This window comes from Clupea harengus, chromosome 25 (assembly GCF_900700415.2).
Source record: "Clupea harengus chromosome 25, Ch_v2.0.2, whole genome shotgun sequence".
Classification (NCBI taxonomy): domain Eukaryota; kingdom Metazoa; phylum Chordata; class Actinopteri; order Clupeiformes; family Clupeidae; genus Clupea; species Clupea harengus.
Genome location: NC_045176.1, coordinates 12,560,723 through 12,575,937, shown reverse-complemented (window position 1 = coordinate 12,575,937; position 15,215 = coordinate 12,560,723). Strand labels below are relative to the sequence as shown.

Sequence of the window (15,215 nt, the reverse complement as noted above, 5' to 3'; positions counted from 1 at the left end):
TCAATTTCCCATAGACGCAGACATGAAACTGTGCTTCACAAAATGCATGCAAAACCACTCCAGGCCTCACAATCAATCCCTCAGCACTTGTGCACAAAATGAATGTGAATCCTGTCTTAAGAGTTTCTCTGCCTCCCAACTCCAAACAAACAAATATATCAATACCCATTCTGTCTGCGAGTGCGCTGTGTAAGTTTGGGGAGAGGAGAGGCATGATGCTACTAGCACGTTTAAAGGAAGAAGGTAAAAAAAAAGGCCTTCTTTGTAGAGCTTGTGGCGACTTGCCAAATCACTACTAGCTTAAAAAACAAACAAACATGGCCGTGGCCTCCTCTGTGCTGTGCCTGGCGAAGTTTTTTTCTGGAGTAACTTTGGCTGAGAGGGAACGCCGCGGAGCATGCTCTCCTGCTAGCCACTGTCGTGCTGAGTTTAACATCATCGTCTCATCAGTCACACTCTGACTCGAGCTAAATAATAGATCAAACCGTTTTTAGTTTTTTTTTTTGCAAAGCAGACAAGTGGCTGTTGAGACTTCTAAAAGTTAGCGTACGAGTTTCACTGCAAACAAGTACAGATTGGTACATGTCAGGTGAGTTATATTCTTTTCAGTTATGAAAACCTCGGAAACACTTAACATTTTGAGTGGTCGCCTTGACTAGCCTTTATGCCACCCCTTTGTGCTGTTAGCCTACAGACAAGAATGTCATCACAGCAGATTCAGTGAAAACCTCAGTTAAGAGTCGAGGAGAGAAAACAAAAGTGTTGGGGGAGGGGAGGGAGGGCCGGCAGTAGCCTTCGGTGGTGTATCGACCGATTCCACCATGTGTTGTCTCAGGCAGCTGTGGAGCCTCGGAGCGCAGGGGTGGGGGGGGGGGGGGGGTTGGAGAAAGTAGGGCAGGGGGTCTGCCGGCACTTACCTTGGTTAAGCGTCGAGGTGCTGTTGATGTCTCCCGAGATGAAGGAGGACTCGGACTGCTTCCTCACTGTGTCGTTCCACATCCGCCGGATGCGGCTCTGCTCCAACCACAAACACAGCACACACACACACGTGCACACACACACACACACACACACACACACACACACACACATGCATGTGAGCCTTACTCCTCTTCCCCACTAACATCTCTCTGCTCCCACCTTTATTGACGACAATTTATACTGCGTATCGTATTCCGTATTAGGCATTGCATTTCCATCATGTGGCATCAGATTAACCATCTGGGAAATGTTTTGAGACAGTTAGGTACTAAGATGTACTTGTAGGGTTATCAGTGTGGACACTTCTACTCCCCTAACTGCTGCCCCCCCCCCCCTCACAACCTGCAGGGATCAGACTCATTCTATCTGGTTAAACGTAGCCTCAGCTGTGAAGCGCGATGAGGGAAGAGTGGATTAATTTGTCAGCAGCCGGTGATAAGCACCTACAGTGTTCAGGGGCTTTGGTGTGTGTGTGTGTGGGGGGGGGGGGGGGGGGGGGGGGGGGTTGTCAGTGCTGAGGCCATACCTGCGTGGCAGAGGAGTAGCGGGCCGTGGAGCGGGATGTTGATGTCTTCCCCGAGCCGTGAGCGCTCTCCAAGGGCAGTCCGCCGCAGCAGTGGGACTGGCGGAAACACTTGCTGTATTCTTTACGTACCTGGCAGGATCACAGAGCACACGGCAAGAGCAGTTTCAGTCAGAAACGGCAGTCTGAACGGGGCTCCAGCCAAACCAGCTATTAAAATGTTCGAGTGAAAAAGGGGGGAAACTGGGGACGCATGATGAGGGTGTCCAAAAAACACTATTTTCTTGTGGTATGTGTCAAAATAGCCTTGTTTTTCACGGCAAGATGTTTGTTTGTGGCTTTTGGTTTCTGAGTAGGGGAATTCTTGTTTTTCCGAGGAGGAAACGTATTTCATGTGACATTCTTTCAAATTACCCCCTCTGTTGATGGGGCGACAGGCAGACATCACTGCTGTGCATGAGAGACATCACAAAAACACCACACACACAAAAAAAAAAACCTATCTCAAAAACACCAATTAAGGAGGCTTTTTGATGATGGCATACTCATAAATTGCAGACTGCCTCCGGAAGCAAAAAGCTACAACCACTATCAGGATGGCTAATCACAAAAGATCCAAACTAAAAGCAAGGCTTCGTGTAATTGCGACTTCATTTAATTAGACACATAATTACAATGCTAACAAAACAACACAGGAACTCAACAGCTACTGCTTCAATAGATTGAATCAACAAAACTCAACAACCATTAGCGCTATTTCCCCTCTCACCACCATTATTGTGCTTACTTTCTTTTGAAGGAGACAGTGGAAGATGAAGATGAACATCCCCTGCAGGGTGTTGAAGATGGTGAAGAGATACGCCATCACCACGGACGACTCGTTCAGGAAGAACAAGCCAAACGACCACGTCAGTCCCAGCAGGCAGAGTAAAGCAAATGCACCCAGCACCCAGGACCTGCCCGACATGAACACAAATCACAGCGGCTGTAATAACTTCACTATACAAAAATATATGATTACAATGCACTAACCTCCCCTCCCACACACACACACACACACACATATAAAAAATAAGGCCAATAAATAAGGCTGGAGGTTAAGTCATGATGTCTGATGGGGAAATCTGACGTCCCAAGAGCTGTTGCAGTGCTTATGCTCTGGTGTTTTATGGAGGCTCACTCAGGGTGGGCTGAGAAAGAGTGCAAACGAGGCACTTTTTCCACAGGAGATTCCAGGAACACCTCCAGCAGATCGGGTGACCCACGCGCTCGGCCGCCCCGACAGCGGCCGGGCACTGATACACAGAGCGGGGATTTTTTTCCCCCCCTGTGTCCCTTCGTCTCCTGTTTCTCTGCCTGGATGTTTGAGTGCAGTTACGGGCACGTGTCCCACAAAAGTGTTTCATTTTCGAACCCAACCCCCCGCACTGGGGGTTTCAACGTTGTGGAGAGAAGGACCAGGAGCATCTGGTAAGATTAAGTTGTCCTTCTACCATGTAATTGTAGTGGAACAACTCAATTAGTGTGCGACAATAACTTCAGCACACTGGACTAAGGGTTAATGGGTTCTGTAATAACAGGCCTGGGCTCTCTAATGGCTGCTTGCCTTCTGCTTACCCTCACCCTGACCCACTGTCCCGACATCTCACCCCTCAGCCCATCCAAATAATACACCAAATTATAACCATCTCCATTTGGGTATTACTGAAATTACACATGGTCGGTGGACGAGGGAGAAAAAAAAAAATCGCATTTGCATTTATATTCTGTAATTGCCATAATTATAGCCAAGTTGATTTAAATCTGTGAGTGTACATCTGTTATTGTGTGCAGCGTTATTTTGTAAATATTTAAAAATATGAAAATATATGTGGAAAAATAACAGAAACGGCTTATGGTGCCTGCTGGGATAGTCTATTAAAAGCTGCAATAAAAGCAAATGGTTTATAAAAGAATCGGCAATATAAAACACATTAATATGATATTATTATGACATTTAACTTCATAAATCTCAATAAAACTACACAGCTGGTAAATTACCCATATTTACGTCCTTAGCTCTACAGTACATTTTTCTTCTACTGTAAACAAAACGGTGCAAGCTGACACCATGGCTATCGCTCCGTGTGTGACGTGCTTTACCTGATACTCTCCAGGCGGCTGGAGTCCGGTTTCATGGAAGTGGAATGCTTCACCATCTTGTACATGGTCACAACCAGGAAGATGAGATTGAGCTGTCCAAACAGTAATATCAAGGTTACAGTCGCAGACCACAGTGTCACATGTGCTATACCACCGCCAGACAAGGCCACTCCAGTTTCCTCTACGTGAGCTGGACAGAAATGCACCCTTGGAAGAAAAAAAAGGCCCCTGCTCTAGATTGGAGCACTCTGCATTTAGTCACTTACTAACGGACAATTAGCCATGAATTAGCACTTATTAAGCAATTACTCAATCATGGACAGGCACCGAGAGATAGGATATCACACTGTTGGGGACTAGTTAGGCCTTAGCAGGCAGACTTTCACCCTTCTGTTCCGCCATCCCCTTTCCTCTCTCTCTCTCTCTCTCCCCTTTCCTCTCTCTCTCTCTCTCTCGCTCTCTCTCTCTCTCTCTCTCTCTCCCCTGCTAAACACACCACTGTCGACCACATTTATTCCCCGATGCCAAATCCCTGCTTCACAAAGCCCCCAGGAACGGAAAGTGGTTGCTTTTCCTTGTTCTCAGCTGCTATTGAAAGAAAAGAGCATGGCCGGCGCCTCTGCAGACCGGGGGCTGATGAACAGCGCAGTGTGACCGCAGGTGGGGGGGGGGGGTCGGTGGGGGTCCTGCATGAGACGTCCACTTCCAGGAGCCCTGCCACCATCCCCCCCCCCCCCCAACCTCACACCAACCACCCCAGCACCCCCACCTCCCTCACCGCCGACAGCTCAGGCGAAGCACCACCAACGCTACCGAGACAAAGCAGCTTCGGAAGTATGAAAACGAGATGGCGGAAAAGGACTGCAGGAGAATGCCAGAACACTGGGAAAAAACCCAGAAACACTCACACACACACACACATACATACATGCAGACACACACATATTGACTGAGAGAGACCAAGAAAAGGAAAAGAAGCGTGCAGAGTAAAGCAACAAGGGTGACAGAAGGAGAGAGTGGAAGAGAGAAGTGGAAGAGGGGGAGGCGTGGTAAAAGGGAAAAAAAGAAAGAGAGAGAACAGAGAAAAAAATGAGAGAGGGCGAGAGAGAGGCCAAAAAAGAATTTAGGAAAAAGGGCGGTGGGAAGGGGGCCGTATGGAGCCAGGCAAGGCAGCAACATATTTAAACTGTGCAGGAAAAATGTTTCCATGAATTCTGAAGTCTGTCTGGAAGCACTGGGAGGCCGTTCCACTTCCCTGGAGGTGGGTGGGTGGGGGGGAGATTTACTTCTACTTGGCACTCAACCACCCCCCCCATCCCCCAAACAAGGCCCCTACATAAATACGACAGGCAAAAAAAAAAATCAATATCCTGATTTAAATGTTATTACAAGGCTTTCGACATAATCTACCTTCCATCTCATTCAAAGTGCAGCCAAAAAACAATAGCTAAAAAAACAAATACATATTAATAGAGAGGACATTTCCAGGCCCGAGCCCAGAGATTGGTTTTTGGAGTTGAATCATTGGGGTTATCAGAAATAATATTGCTGTGGCTAAAGTTAGACAACCAGCTAAGTCTAATCTAGAGGGTCAACCAACCCACTCAGCCGTATTAATGGCAGTTTGAAATGCCTACAACGCTAAAGAGGATGTGGGCTCAAGGTCAATAAATCTGGATACAGCACAATCAATCAAGGACCCCGTGCCCAGCAACTGGGAATCAAATCATTGAACGCTAACTGGAATCGTTCCAGCATTTTAACTCTGGCAATCTTTTTATCATCCTAAAGAACGTTGAGCTTAAAAAGCTTACTATGCTGACTTCCTGTTTGCCCTGTACATGAGCAGCCATGAAAAAAAAATAAAAAAATAGCAGACCACTTTTCGGGGACGAAAATATAAATGCAAACATAAAATCGATCATCCACATACTCCCAATTCACAGTTCACTGTGTATTCAATACAGCTCTGCAGCAACAGAGGCACTGCTACTAGATGCACAACCTAGAGAGAGAAAGAGAGAGAGAGAGAGAGAGAGAGACAGAGAGAGAGAGAGAGAGAGAGAGAGAGAGAGACAGAGACAGAGAGAAAGAGAATTCGGGAAAAAAAACATGCTCAGAGATAGAGACAGAGGAAGGAGACTGAAGAAAAAAAATGCTGGAGAAAAGAAAGAAGTTGTGAGATGGGAGGGAGAGGGAGAAGGAGAAATAGAAAAAAAAGGGGGGAGAGAGAGTGCGTGTCAGGGAGAGAGGGAGGGAGCAAGTGCTGGTAGATCCCAGATTCCAGCCCTGTTGAGTTTTGTCTCCTAGCCACCAGGGCCGATTTACGTCCGCATGAGTCGAGTGGCTGGAAATGCATTTAACGCAGCCTGGAGTGATGACACAGATCTGATGAGACAGGCAGGCGGGCGGGCGGGCGGGCGGACAGGCACCGCAGCAGAGAGCCAGACGAACTCACCATGCCCTCACCCTGTGCCCATTTAGAGAGGACCCCCCCCCCCCCCCCCCCCCCCACACACACACACACACACACACACACACACACACACACCAATCCAACCATCAGCACCACCCAATCCCCCTGCCCACTCAGACATATGCCTCACCTTCCAGAAATAGTGCCCAGCGTAAAAAAAAACACAACACACTCGACAGCTACACCTAACAGAGAAAGGGACTGGGGACACAAGCGGATAGACTGGGACAGAGGTTTGTGTGTGTATGCGTGTGTGTGTGTCCATGTATTCGATGTCTGACTTAACAGGCATGTCACAATAGATGTGTTTAGGCATGACACATATGGGCATGTACCTAAGAAAGTGTGTGTGTGTGTGTGTGTGTGTGTGTGTGTGTGTGTTTTGTCGTCGTAGGGAGATTAAGTGCAAGAGTGCACAGTGCTTCACGCTTGTGTCGGCCTAATGGGATTGGACACGGCCAGCGGCACGGTCCAGGCCCACTGGTGAAAGGCTTGGGGATGTGGTAACGGCCGCCGATCCCACCCACTCATTACGCCAGCGCTCATCCATTTCTCCCTGTCTTTTTTCTCTTCTTCCTCCCCCAGCTGAGTGGATGACCTTCATGCCTGAGACTCTCCTTTTTTCTCTCAACTCCCCCCGACTCGGAGCCCCCCCTCCCTGGCCTCCGCCCCCTCCTCCTCTCCTCTCCTCTCCTCCCCTTGGAGACGCAGCCCCAGACGCCACACTCCACACTCAGCCCTGATGGCCTCGCTGGCTCTTCTGCTTGGCCAGGACCATTTCATACCTGAATGCCTGACAGAGACACTCCGGATGCCTCTCCCCCGCCTGTGCCATCGCAGCACCCCCAACCGACACCCCCAACCCCCCTACCCAACCCCCACCCCCACCCGCCCCAGTCCAACCAGCAGGCTTCACTCCTCAACAACTGACCTACTAGTCATTCTAAGAGACTCAGTATGGCCTCCTCCTCATCCCAACTCCACCCATGAATATTAACACAGACTTAAGGATGCATATTAAAACCAAAACACACATAAACATAGACAAGCACACACTTTTTTTTTGAATGGAGGTTGGTGAAAAACCATGGCTTACCATAATGACAAATGTTACGGGTCCGATGAAGCTCCAGATGAAGTGGTTATCAACTCTCAGCCAGCAGCTGAAACACGAGCAGAGCCAACAGTCAGATGCGATCCTAAACACCACATGCTCTCCCACCGCTCTGAGCGTAATTTAAGGCTAAGTCTACCGCAAGTGATTTGCTGGTGTGGGCGGCTACTATATAACACAATGGCCCTATGCGTCCCCGTTAATAGAAGTTGATAAAGAAACAGGCCGTATGGAGGACGGGGATGCTGTTTTATTATCACTTCACTCTCACAGAGGCAGCATGTCAATCGCACACGCTATGTGCACCGTGTTTAGCATGAAGCGAACCGATACATAATGCCGTGGCGTTTACAGGAGCTGCTATGGACTGTGAAGCATGAAGTGCTGCTGCTGCTGCTGCTGCTGCTGCTGCAGCGGCGGGTAAGTGGCACTGTCAAGACCTGCGCTCAAATTAACAAGTCATCATACACTTCAGGCCTGGCACTTCTAATTTCAGACACACCGTGGCAAGCTGCTTATCAAACTGTGCCCTCAGAAACCACACGGCTGTAATAAGTGGTTGATGACTCCCGAAACACTGAGTGCCGGGTATCCAAATCGACAAGGAGCTATCACGTGGATTATGTTGGCTTTATTACACAGAAATATAAATGTATCGAGGCCTTGATTAGGAAGGATAATGTGGCCACACGGCTCCAGTTCCAGAGTAGCATGGGAGCCCGTGTCAGGGTGGAAAGCCTGGATCGAGGCCTTCTTGGGTGGGGGGTTGGAGCAACAAGCTGAAGCCCTGGCCTCAATCACATGCAGTGAAAATCAGCTTAGTCAGCCAGAGTGTTCATTAAGTACAGCCGTTTGCTCTGAGATTTCTCATTCCCATTCTCGCCGTGACAGAGTGTAAATTTGCCAGAAGGCAGCTGTGGGTGTGGGGGGAGGGGGGGGGGTTGGGTTGGGGTTGCTCTGTGATGTTGCTCTCATTAGTACACATTCGTTTTGGGGGCCTTCTGTGGGAGAAGCGAGCTGTATGGAAGCTGGCTGTAACAAAAAAAAACAGAAAAACAGAAAAACAGAAAAAGAGAGAAAAACAAATTCACTTACGCCCGTTTGGTGCCATAGCTCCTGTAGTCGATGGCGGCCGAGATCCCGACAACTATGGCGGGGAAGAGGTAGCCGGCGACGTAGTAGTATTTCCTGCGGGAGTACTCGCTCTCAAACACCTCGACCAGCATGAGGTACAGCTGGACACCCTCCAGACACATCCAGGCAAACACCGCCAGGAAAAAGAAGTGAAGAACTCCAGCAATTACTGAGCACACGATCTACAGAGAGGAGCACAGAGAAAACACAGAGAGAGAGAGAGAGAGAGAGAGATAGAGAGAGGGAGTGATAGAGAGAGTGTGATGGAGGGGGAGGAGTAGTGAGACAGAAAGAATGAGAGAACAAAAGACTGTGAGGGCTTTTTTCCAGATCAAGGTCTATGCTGTTCACAATATCCAGTGGTGTACAATCCATGCCAAACACAGCATCATTATACCGCAGAATGGCCACAATACCATGTACTGCAGCGAGCTTCTCTTTGGGAATGTGCATTGTTGTGCGAATCAATGAATCTGCCCGCTGCAGTCTTCATCAAGTACACAAGTGCAGCACAGTCGTCCAAGAAAACCCCAGGGTACGCTCTCAGTGTTCCAACCAATTAATTACTTCAATAAGTCAATTAAAATCTTGCGACCAATATAAACATACGCACAAACCCTTGTGCTATAATTTAGAGATTATGCATCCATGCTCCACTCAATACTGCTTTCTCTCTCTGCTCCCTCTCTCTCCCTCTGAATATCAAGAGCTTTAACCAAATATGCAAATGCAACCTTTTCATACAGAATTTGGAACTGTGTTTGTAGCCTTTGCTGCATGAGTTTTTTGCTTATTTGCTCTCCAGCATTTGGGACAGAGAATTAAAAAACTATTACAAGTATTTGTTATCTCACAATGCCCGCAATTGCAAACCCTTTGTTTGACCACCAAGTGTCAGCCTTTTGAAAACATACCGTGGCACTTATTTACAAAAGAATTGTAAGGGTGAACCCCATATACATGCATACACACGCACATGCACACACACGCACGCACCAACACACACGCACACACACACACACACACACACACACACACACAAATGGATGCATGCACGCATGCACGCACACACACACACACACACACACACACATACACAGGCACACACACACGCACACACACACACACACACACACACAAATGGATGCATGCACGCATGCACGCACACACACACACACACACACACATACACAGGCACATACACAGGCACACACACACACACACACACACACACACACACACACACACACACACACACACACACACACACACACACACACACATACTGGTTATGTCCTCAGGGCCACTGTAGGATAAATTGTGCTTTGGCCACTGTGCAGAATTCAAGGGATGATCTCTCACCTTTGGCTCGGTCATGTTGATCCCCACGAGGAAGAGCAGCTCTGCGATGAAGAGGTTGATGCACAGGTTCTTGTGGATGGTGTTGCGGTCGCTCTGCAGTCCCCGGAAGAAGCAGAAGGTGAAGATGCTGATGGCGAGACAAACCAGTGACACGGCGATACCCATGCGCGTGATCACCGTCAGCAAGAGCTCGTGGACACTGCCCTCCAGCTGAGAGGAGAGGAAAGGGGGAAAGAGAAAATAGAGGAAAAAGAGGAAAAGAGGAAGAGGAAAAAGAGAAACAAAAAGCACAAGCCGAGTCAGCTCAGGGACACACGCTTGAGGGCAAAACCAGGGGCCTCAGCGGAAACGCCGGGGCATTAGCGGGGAGCACTCAGGGGCCCCCGGTTGCTGGTAATGCAAAATATCTTCCTTGACATTTTCAACCACCCAGCAGCCATGTGCAACTGAGCTCTTAGTGGGCTCAGAGGTGAAGTTATCCTGACCTTTTCATTCAATTAGTTTGGACTTTAGCGGTCACTGGGGTCAGTGTTAGGGTTAGTCTATGGGAAAGCCGCTCTTCAGGAGGGGAGCTTGGGACAGCGGTTAAAGTTGGCACTTGTGAGGAGGAGGGGGGCGGCGGTAGTGGATAGAGTGTGAGGGTCACAAGGTTCGGGCTTGTAATTACGTTTCCCACAAACCCTTGCACATTGCTTCCACATTGATTATGGGGCAACTGCTGGTCGCACATGATATTCATCATGTAATTGGATGGTAATTAAATTGCACTCGGAAATGTGTCCTCCCCACCTTGCTTGGAGTGGGCATGCAAATTGCAGCTAATAATGCGCATTCCACGTGGGCTGCGGAGGGTAGACATGTGCGCCCCGGGCCATTAGTCATGGACCATAGGTAGGACGCAATTTATTTTTCCCCTGCGATGGTGAAAGCTCGCCCTATCTCCATTTAGGATCTTCCGGGCTGAAGTTGGTGCAATTGCTCCGAGGCCTTTGCGTGGTAGCAACAACAACAACATCCTTCCGCCTCCTCGAGAGCTGGGTTAACCCACAACTAGCACCCCCCTCTCCTACCGCCACCAGCACCACACACAAACAACCCCCCCCACCCCCCCCCCCCCCCCCCGCCCCACACACACACAACAAACCCACCTCTCACTTGAATGCGTCTGTGTGTATGTATTCCTGTCCGTGCCAGCGGGTCTGTGTGCCTGTGTCAGTCTGTGTGTGGTTCTGTATGTGCTGTATATATGTATGTGTGTGTGTGTGTGTGTGTGTGTGTGTGTGTGTGTGTGTGTGTGTGTGTGTGTGTGTGCGTGTGTGTGTGTGTGTGTGTGTGTGTGTGTGTGCGTGTGTGTGTGTGTGTGTGTCTTAGCCTTATCTCCTTGCTGTGTTTGCCCAGGCTGATTACTCACCACGTGCCCGCGGTGTGCCATGAGGATGGCGAAGTTGGTCAGGTGACTGCACGAGCAGGTGGTGTGGGTCTTGTTGGTGTCCAGCAGCTTGCAGCCCTGAATGGACCAGTAGCCCATCATGCTTCGCTCCGAGTAGTTCCAGAACGAGCAGTTGGGGTTAAAATAGTGCTCCGTCTGAACCAAATACAAAAAGAACCACAGGACAAGTGAGGAAGTGCAAAGCAATTTTGGTGGATTCAGGGGGATTATACTGATTGGCAGTCATGGCATATAAAATGGGTGCCCAGCGTGAGATGGAGAGCATTGGTTTTGAGTACACACAGACGTCGGGCTTTCATTCAGCTGGGTACACACACAGGACCACAGGACCACAGGGACGACCCTGAGTGGCTCTTTTAACACAGAGGGCTCCAGCAGCCCTGGCAAACACATCTATCACTCTTTAATGCACAGCCTTGAGAATTAACAGTGGAAAACTGTTCTTATTAATTTCTATCTCTCTCTCCTCTCTCTCTCTCTCTCTCTCTCTCTCTCTCTCTCTCTCTCTTTCTCATCCCCATTCCAGTTCAAACTCACGTCAAGGTGCGCCAGGGTGAACACGACAGGATCGGTTACAAACACACGGCTGGACTCCTTGTTGATGGAGGCGGACAGTATGTGGGAGTTCACCACCATGGTGAGGTTGTGGCCCCCCACCTCCCCGCCCAGCTTCATGGTGGCATTCTCCACGGTGAGGAAGTGGCCCAGGTGCTTGTACAGGACAAAAACCAGTTTGGCAATGCCTGCGAAACAAAAGGGGGGCAAGAGCATTACTTACATTTCCTGTTCTTTGTGCTGTGAAAACACGCATGTTGCACACACCTACATCTATAGGTGTAGCATGGTTGCGTGGATACCGCAGACAGCACATATATGGTTAGCCTGATGACTTATGAAAGACACTGATTGAGTGGACATCAAACACCATTTGTCTCGCGTGAGCGACTCTTCTCATGTTCAAACATGCAGAAAGCGCTCCTCTCAGGCTCCCCCAGTTGCGTGATGTCTGACAGGTGTCAAACTGTTGACGATATGTCTGACAGGTGTCAAACTGGCGAAAAACCATCAACCGTTGACATATGGGTGGCTCCTTTTGTTGCTTCACAGTGGAGTGCGTCCTGCAGGTATTGTTGGCTGTTAAGCTACTCACCGTTTTTACTGTTGAGCTTGACTGTGTTGGCGCTCAGCTGAATGGTGGCTCCTCCCTTACTGGACTGGGGAAATCGGAAGTCCTGCACTTGGCCATCTGTGCTCAGTACATATACATCCAGCACTGTGGGGAGGAGAGGGATGTGGGGTTGGAGGGGGAGGGAGGGAGAGAAGAGAAGAGAAGAGAAGAGAAGAGAAGAGAAGAGAAGAGAAGTGAACAGAAGAGAAGAGAAGAGAAGAGAAGAGAAGAGAAGTGAACAGAAGAGAAGAGAAGAGAAGAGAAGAGAAGAGAGGTTCATATTAGTAAAGGCCCCAAATGGCAGCCTCACTACACTGGTTAGGCGAGAGATATGAGATGACATTTTCAAGGTCCAATAGTGTGGCCAAGCTGCGCAAATATACATCCAAAGGGCTTCAGCGACCACATTCATATCCAACCACAGAACAATGCAGTTACTCAACTGCAGAATGTATAATGGACAGCTTTAGGACTTTGAATACATGCACAAATCCCTACCCGGCACGGCTCACAATACTGTGGACGGTCTGGTTTAAACCGCCTCAGGATTTCAGCGGTGAAAGCCACAGCCATGCAGCTCATCATCTTTTTTACCCCCTTTTGAACATGTATCTGTGCTATTACAGCTTATCTGGTGTGGACTCCTAATGAGGGGTTTCAGCCACACCACCAAATCTGGCCACAGTTATTATTCTGCCCCTATGTGTGTGTGTGTGTGTGTGTGTGTGTGTGTGTGTGTGTGTGTGTGTGTGTGTGTGTGTGTGTGTGTTCTTAAACAGCCCTGCTCCCTGTTTTTAAGAGAGGAGCCGACAGTAGAGAACACACACACACACACACACACACACACACACACACAGACACACACACACACACACACACACACACACACACACACACACACAGAGACACACAAAGACACACACACTCACTCATACAAATACATACAGAACCTGGCACAGCATGAATGTCAAATATTTCTGGGATCAAAAGATATCATTGGGCTTTTCCCTGGACTCGACCCCTTCTGAGGCTCAGATAAGTCAGGGGTGCTGGGCAGGCCGATCTCCACAAAGTCGGCCGAGATTCTCCACCGCCCGCCGCCAGCTCCAGCTCCACCTCCCAGCTCCAGCACTGCTGCTGCCCACAAACTCGCCAGCCCTGTCGCCTTTGATGTGTGAAATTACCAGGAGGGTCAGGAGGACACACCGCTCTGTACTCCCTATCCCCCAACCCCCCCACCCCCACCCCCACACACCTCAATCCACCCCTCCTTGGCCCCCCACCCAAATCCTCCCATCTCTACACCGCTCTCCATCTCTCAGACACATCCCTTCTCACAACCGAGACGGTGAGGATCGGAAGCACACCTTCTTCCTCCTGTCTCTCACACCCTCTTGCTTTCTCTCCCTCTCTCCCTCTGACAGTCTCACTCTCTCTGTTCTCTCTCTACTCTAAGCCCAGTGCGGTAGCTTTGAGGTACTGGCCTGCGACGGGGCGAAACTCATTTGTTCATTTGCATGCGTAGATCTTTTTGTTTTTTGAAAGTGTTCTCCCAGCTCCTTCGACGTGCTCCAGGGCACAATCTGTCCCGGAGCCTTAAGCCTTAAAGCCAGCCAGTGCAAGACTGTATAGTTAGCCCTGCTTAGGCCTCACCCTCCATACAGACAGGGAGTGCATGAGAAGCAGCAGGAAGATAGCGAGCGAGAGACAGAAAGAGAGAGAGAGAGAGATAGATAGAGAAAGACAGAGAGAGAAGAGAAACCGTAACACTCATAAGTGAGAGAAGAGAGAGGGAAACAGTGCCACTTGTAAAGGCCAAAACTGCTTTTACATTAAGAATCACTGTACACAGCGGAGAAACAGATCCGCAGAGCCTTATGAATAAATTCCGCAGGAATTCTAAAGGAACGCTCTATGAATAACCGGCCACGCATGGAACACTGAGTAAACAGAGTGCACTGCTACTTTCCTGGCTGCCCTTATTTGCTGAAAGGTTTTTTTTTCGATATCAAGTGACCTTGTGATTAAAGAGAGGTTAAATAAATAAATAAATAACAGGGCAGTCAGTTCAGCTTTTCTCCTTTTAAGTCAAATATCCTGGCTCTCTGTGATATTATCTGCTACAGGAGGGTTTCACTAGAGTTACATCAAATGGCCTATGTAAGAACCATATGGTTGTGCTTTGTGGAGAGCAGGCAGCTACCCGCGGGACTGCTGAGGTTAAGTGCTGATAATAACACGGCAGGCCAGTCTGGGGTACCCTGGCAGAGTATTCAAGGGGGCCGAGGACATTTTCAAATCTTGTAATTGAAAATCAAATCTGGAGAACGGATTCAGCGACTGTGACGCAGCTCAGTCAGTACCCCCCCCCCCCCCCCCCCCCCCAGAAACAGAACAGAGGCCAAAATCAAGGGGCTGGAAAGTCACCGGGATGAGGGGGAAAGTAATTACCATGGCAACACAGGGGCGAGTGTAGGGAAATGACAGTTGACTGCACAAAGCTGACTTATATGAATGGGATCACATTACTAATATACTCCTGCTCACAAGCCAGTATTGGTTTCTCGGTGTACAGCAAGAAACTAAAACCCCTGCACTTGTGGTTTCAAGGCTAAATCCCTCTACTTTAAAACCACTCTGCCCTCCCTCACTGTCTATCTTTCTCTCTCTACAAGTTGTTATGCAGATTCTTCAGAGGCTGGCAAGACTTCAGCTGGCGGTGCGCACCTTCACCCAGGGAAAATGAATGTGCTAACTACCCTACCTTCCAACATACCAGGTGAGTCAAATACCTGTCAATTCCTTTGAATTATCCATGATCAGTGGAGGAGGCTGATCACTAGCCAACAATCCCTGACAGGTGAA

At 49.0% G+C, this 15,215-nt stretch overlaps 1 protein-coding gene across 10 annotated transcripts in view; it reads right to left on the bottom strand.

Annotated features, from left to right (window-relative positions):
• The window catches only part of LOC105898595 (adhesion G protein-coupled receptor L2-like), a 74,125-nt gene that overhangs the window by 7,176 nt on the left and 51,734 nt on the right, over positions 1-15,215 (bottom strand). For all 10 annotated transcript variants that reach the window (XM_031563379.2, XM_031563384.2, XM_031563382.2 and 7 more), the window contains 10 exons: positions 12,333-12,455; positions 11,720-11,925; positions 11,144-11,317; positions 9,733-9,942; positions 8,332-8,552; positions 7,219-7,285; positions 3,647-3,738; positions 2,292-2,460; positions 1,508-1,636; positions 918-1,014 (listed from right to left, as the gene is read on the bottom strand). In XM_031563379.2, coding sequence (XP_031419239.1) covers positions 918-1,014; positions 1,508-1,636; positions 2,292-2,460; positions 3,647-3,738; positions 7,219-7,285; positions 8,332-8,552; positions 9,733-9,942; positions 11,144-11,317; positions 11,720-11,925; positions 12,333-12,455 — 1,488 coding nt within the window. The remainder of the gene's footprint in view (positions 1-917; positions 1,015-1,507; positions 1,637-2,291; positions 2,461-3,646; positions 3,739-7,218; positions 7,286-8,331; positions 8,553-9,732; positions 9,943-11,143; positions 11,318-11,719; positions 11,926-12,332; positions 12,456-15,215) is intronic.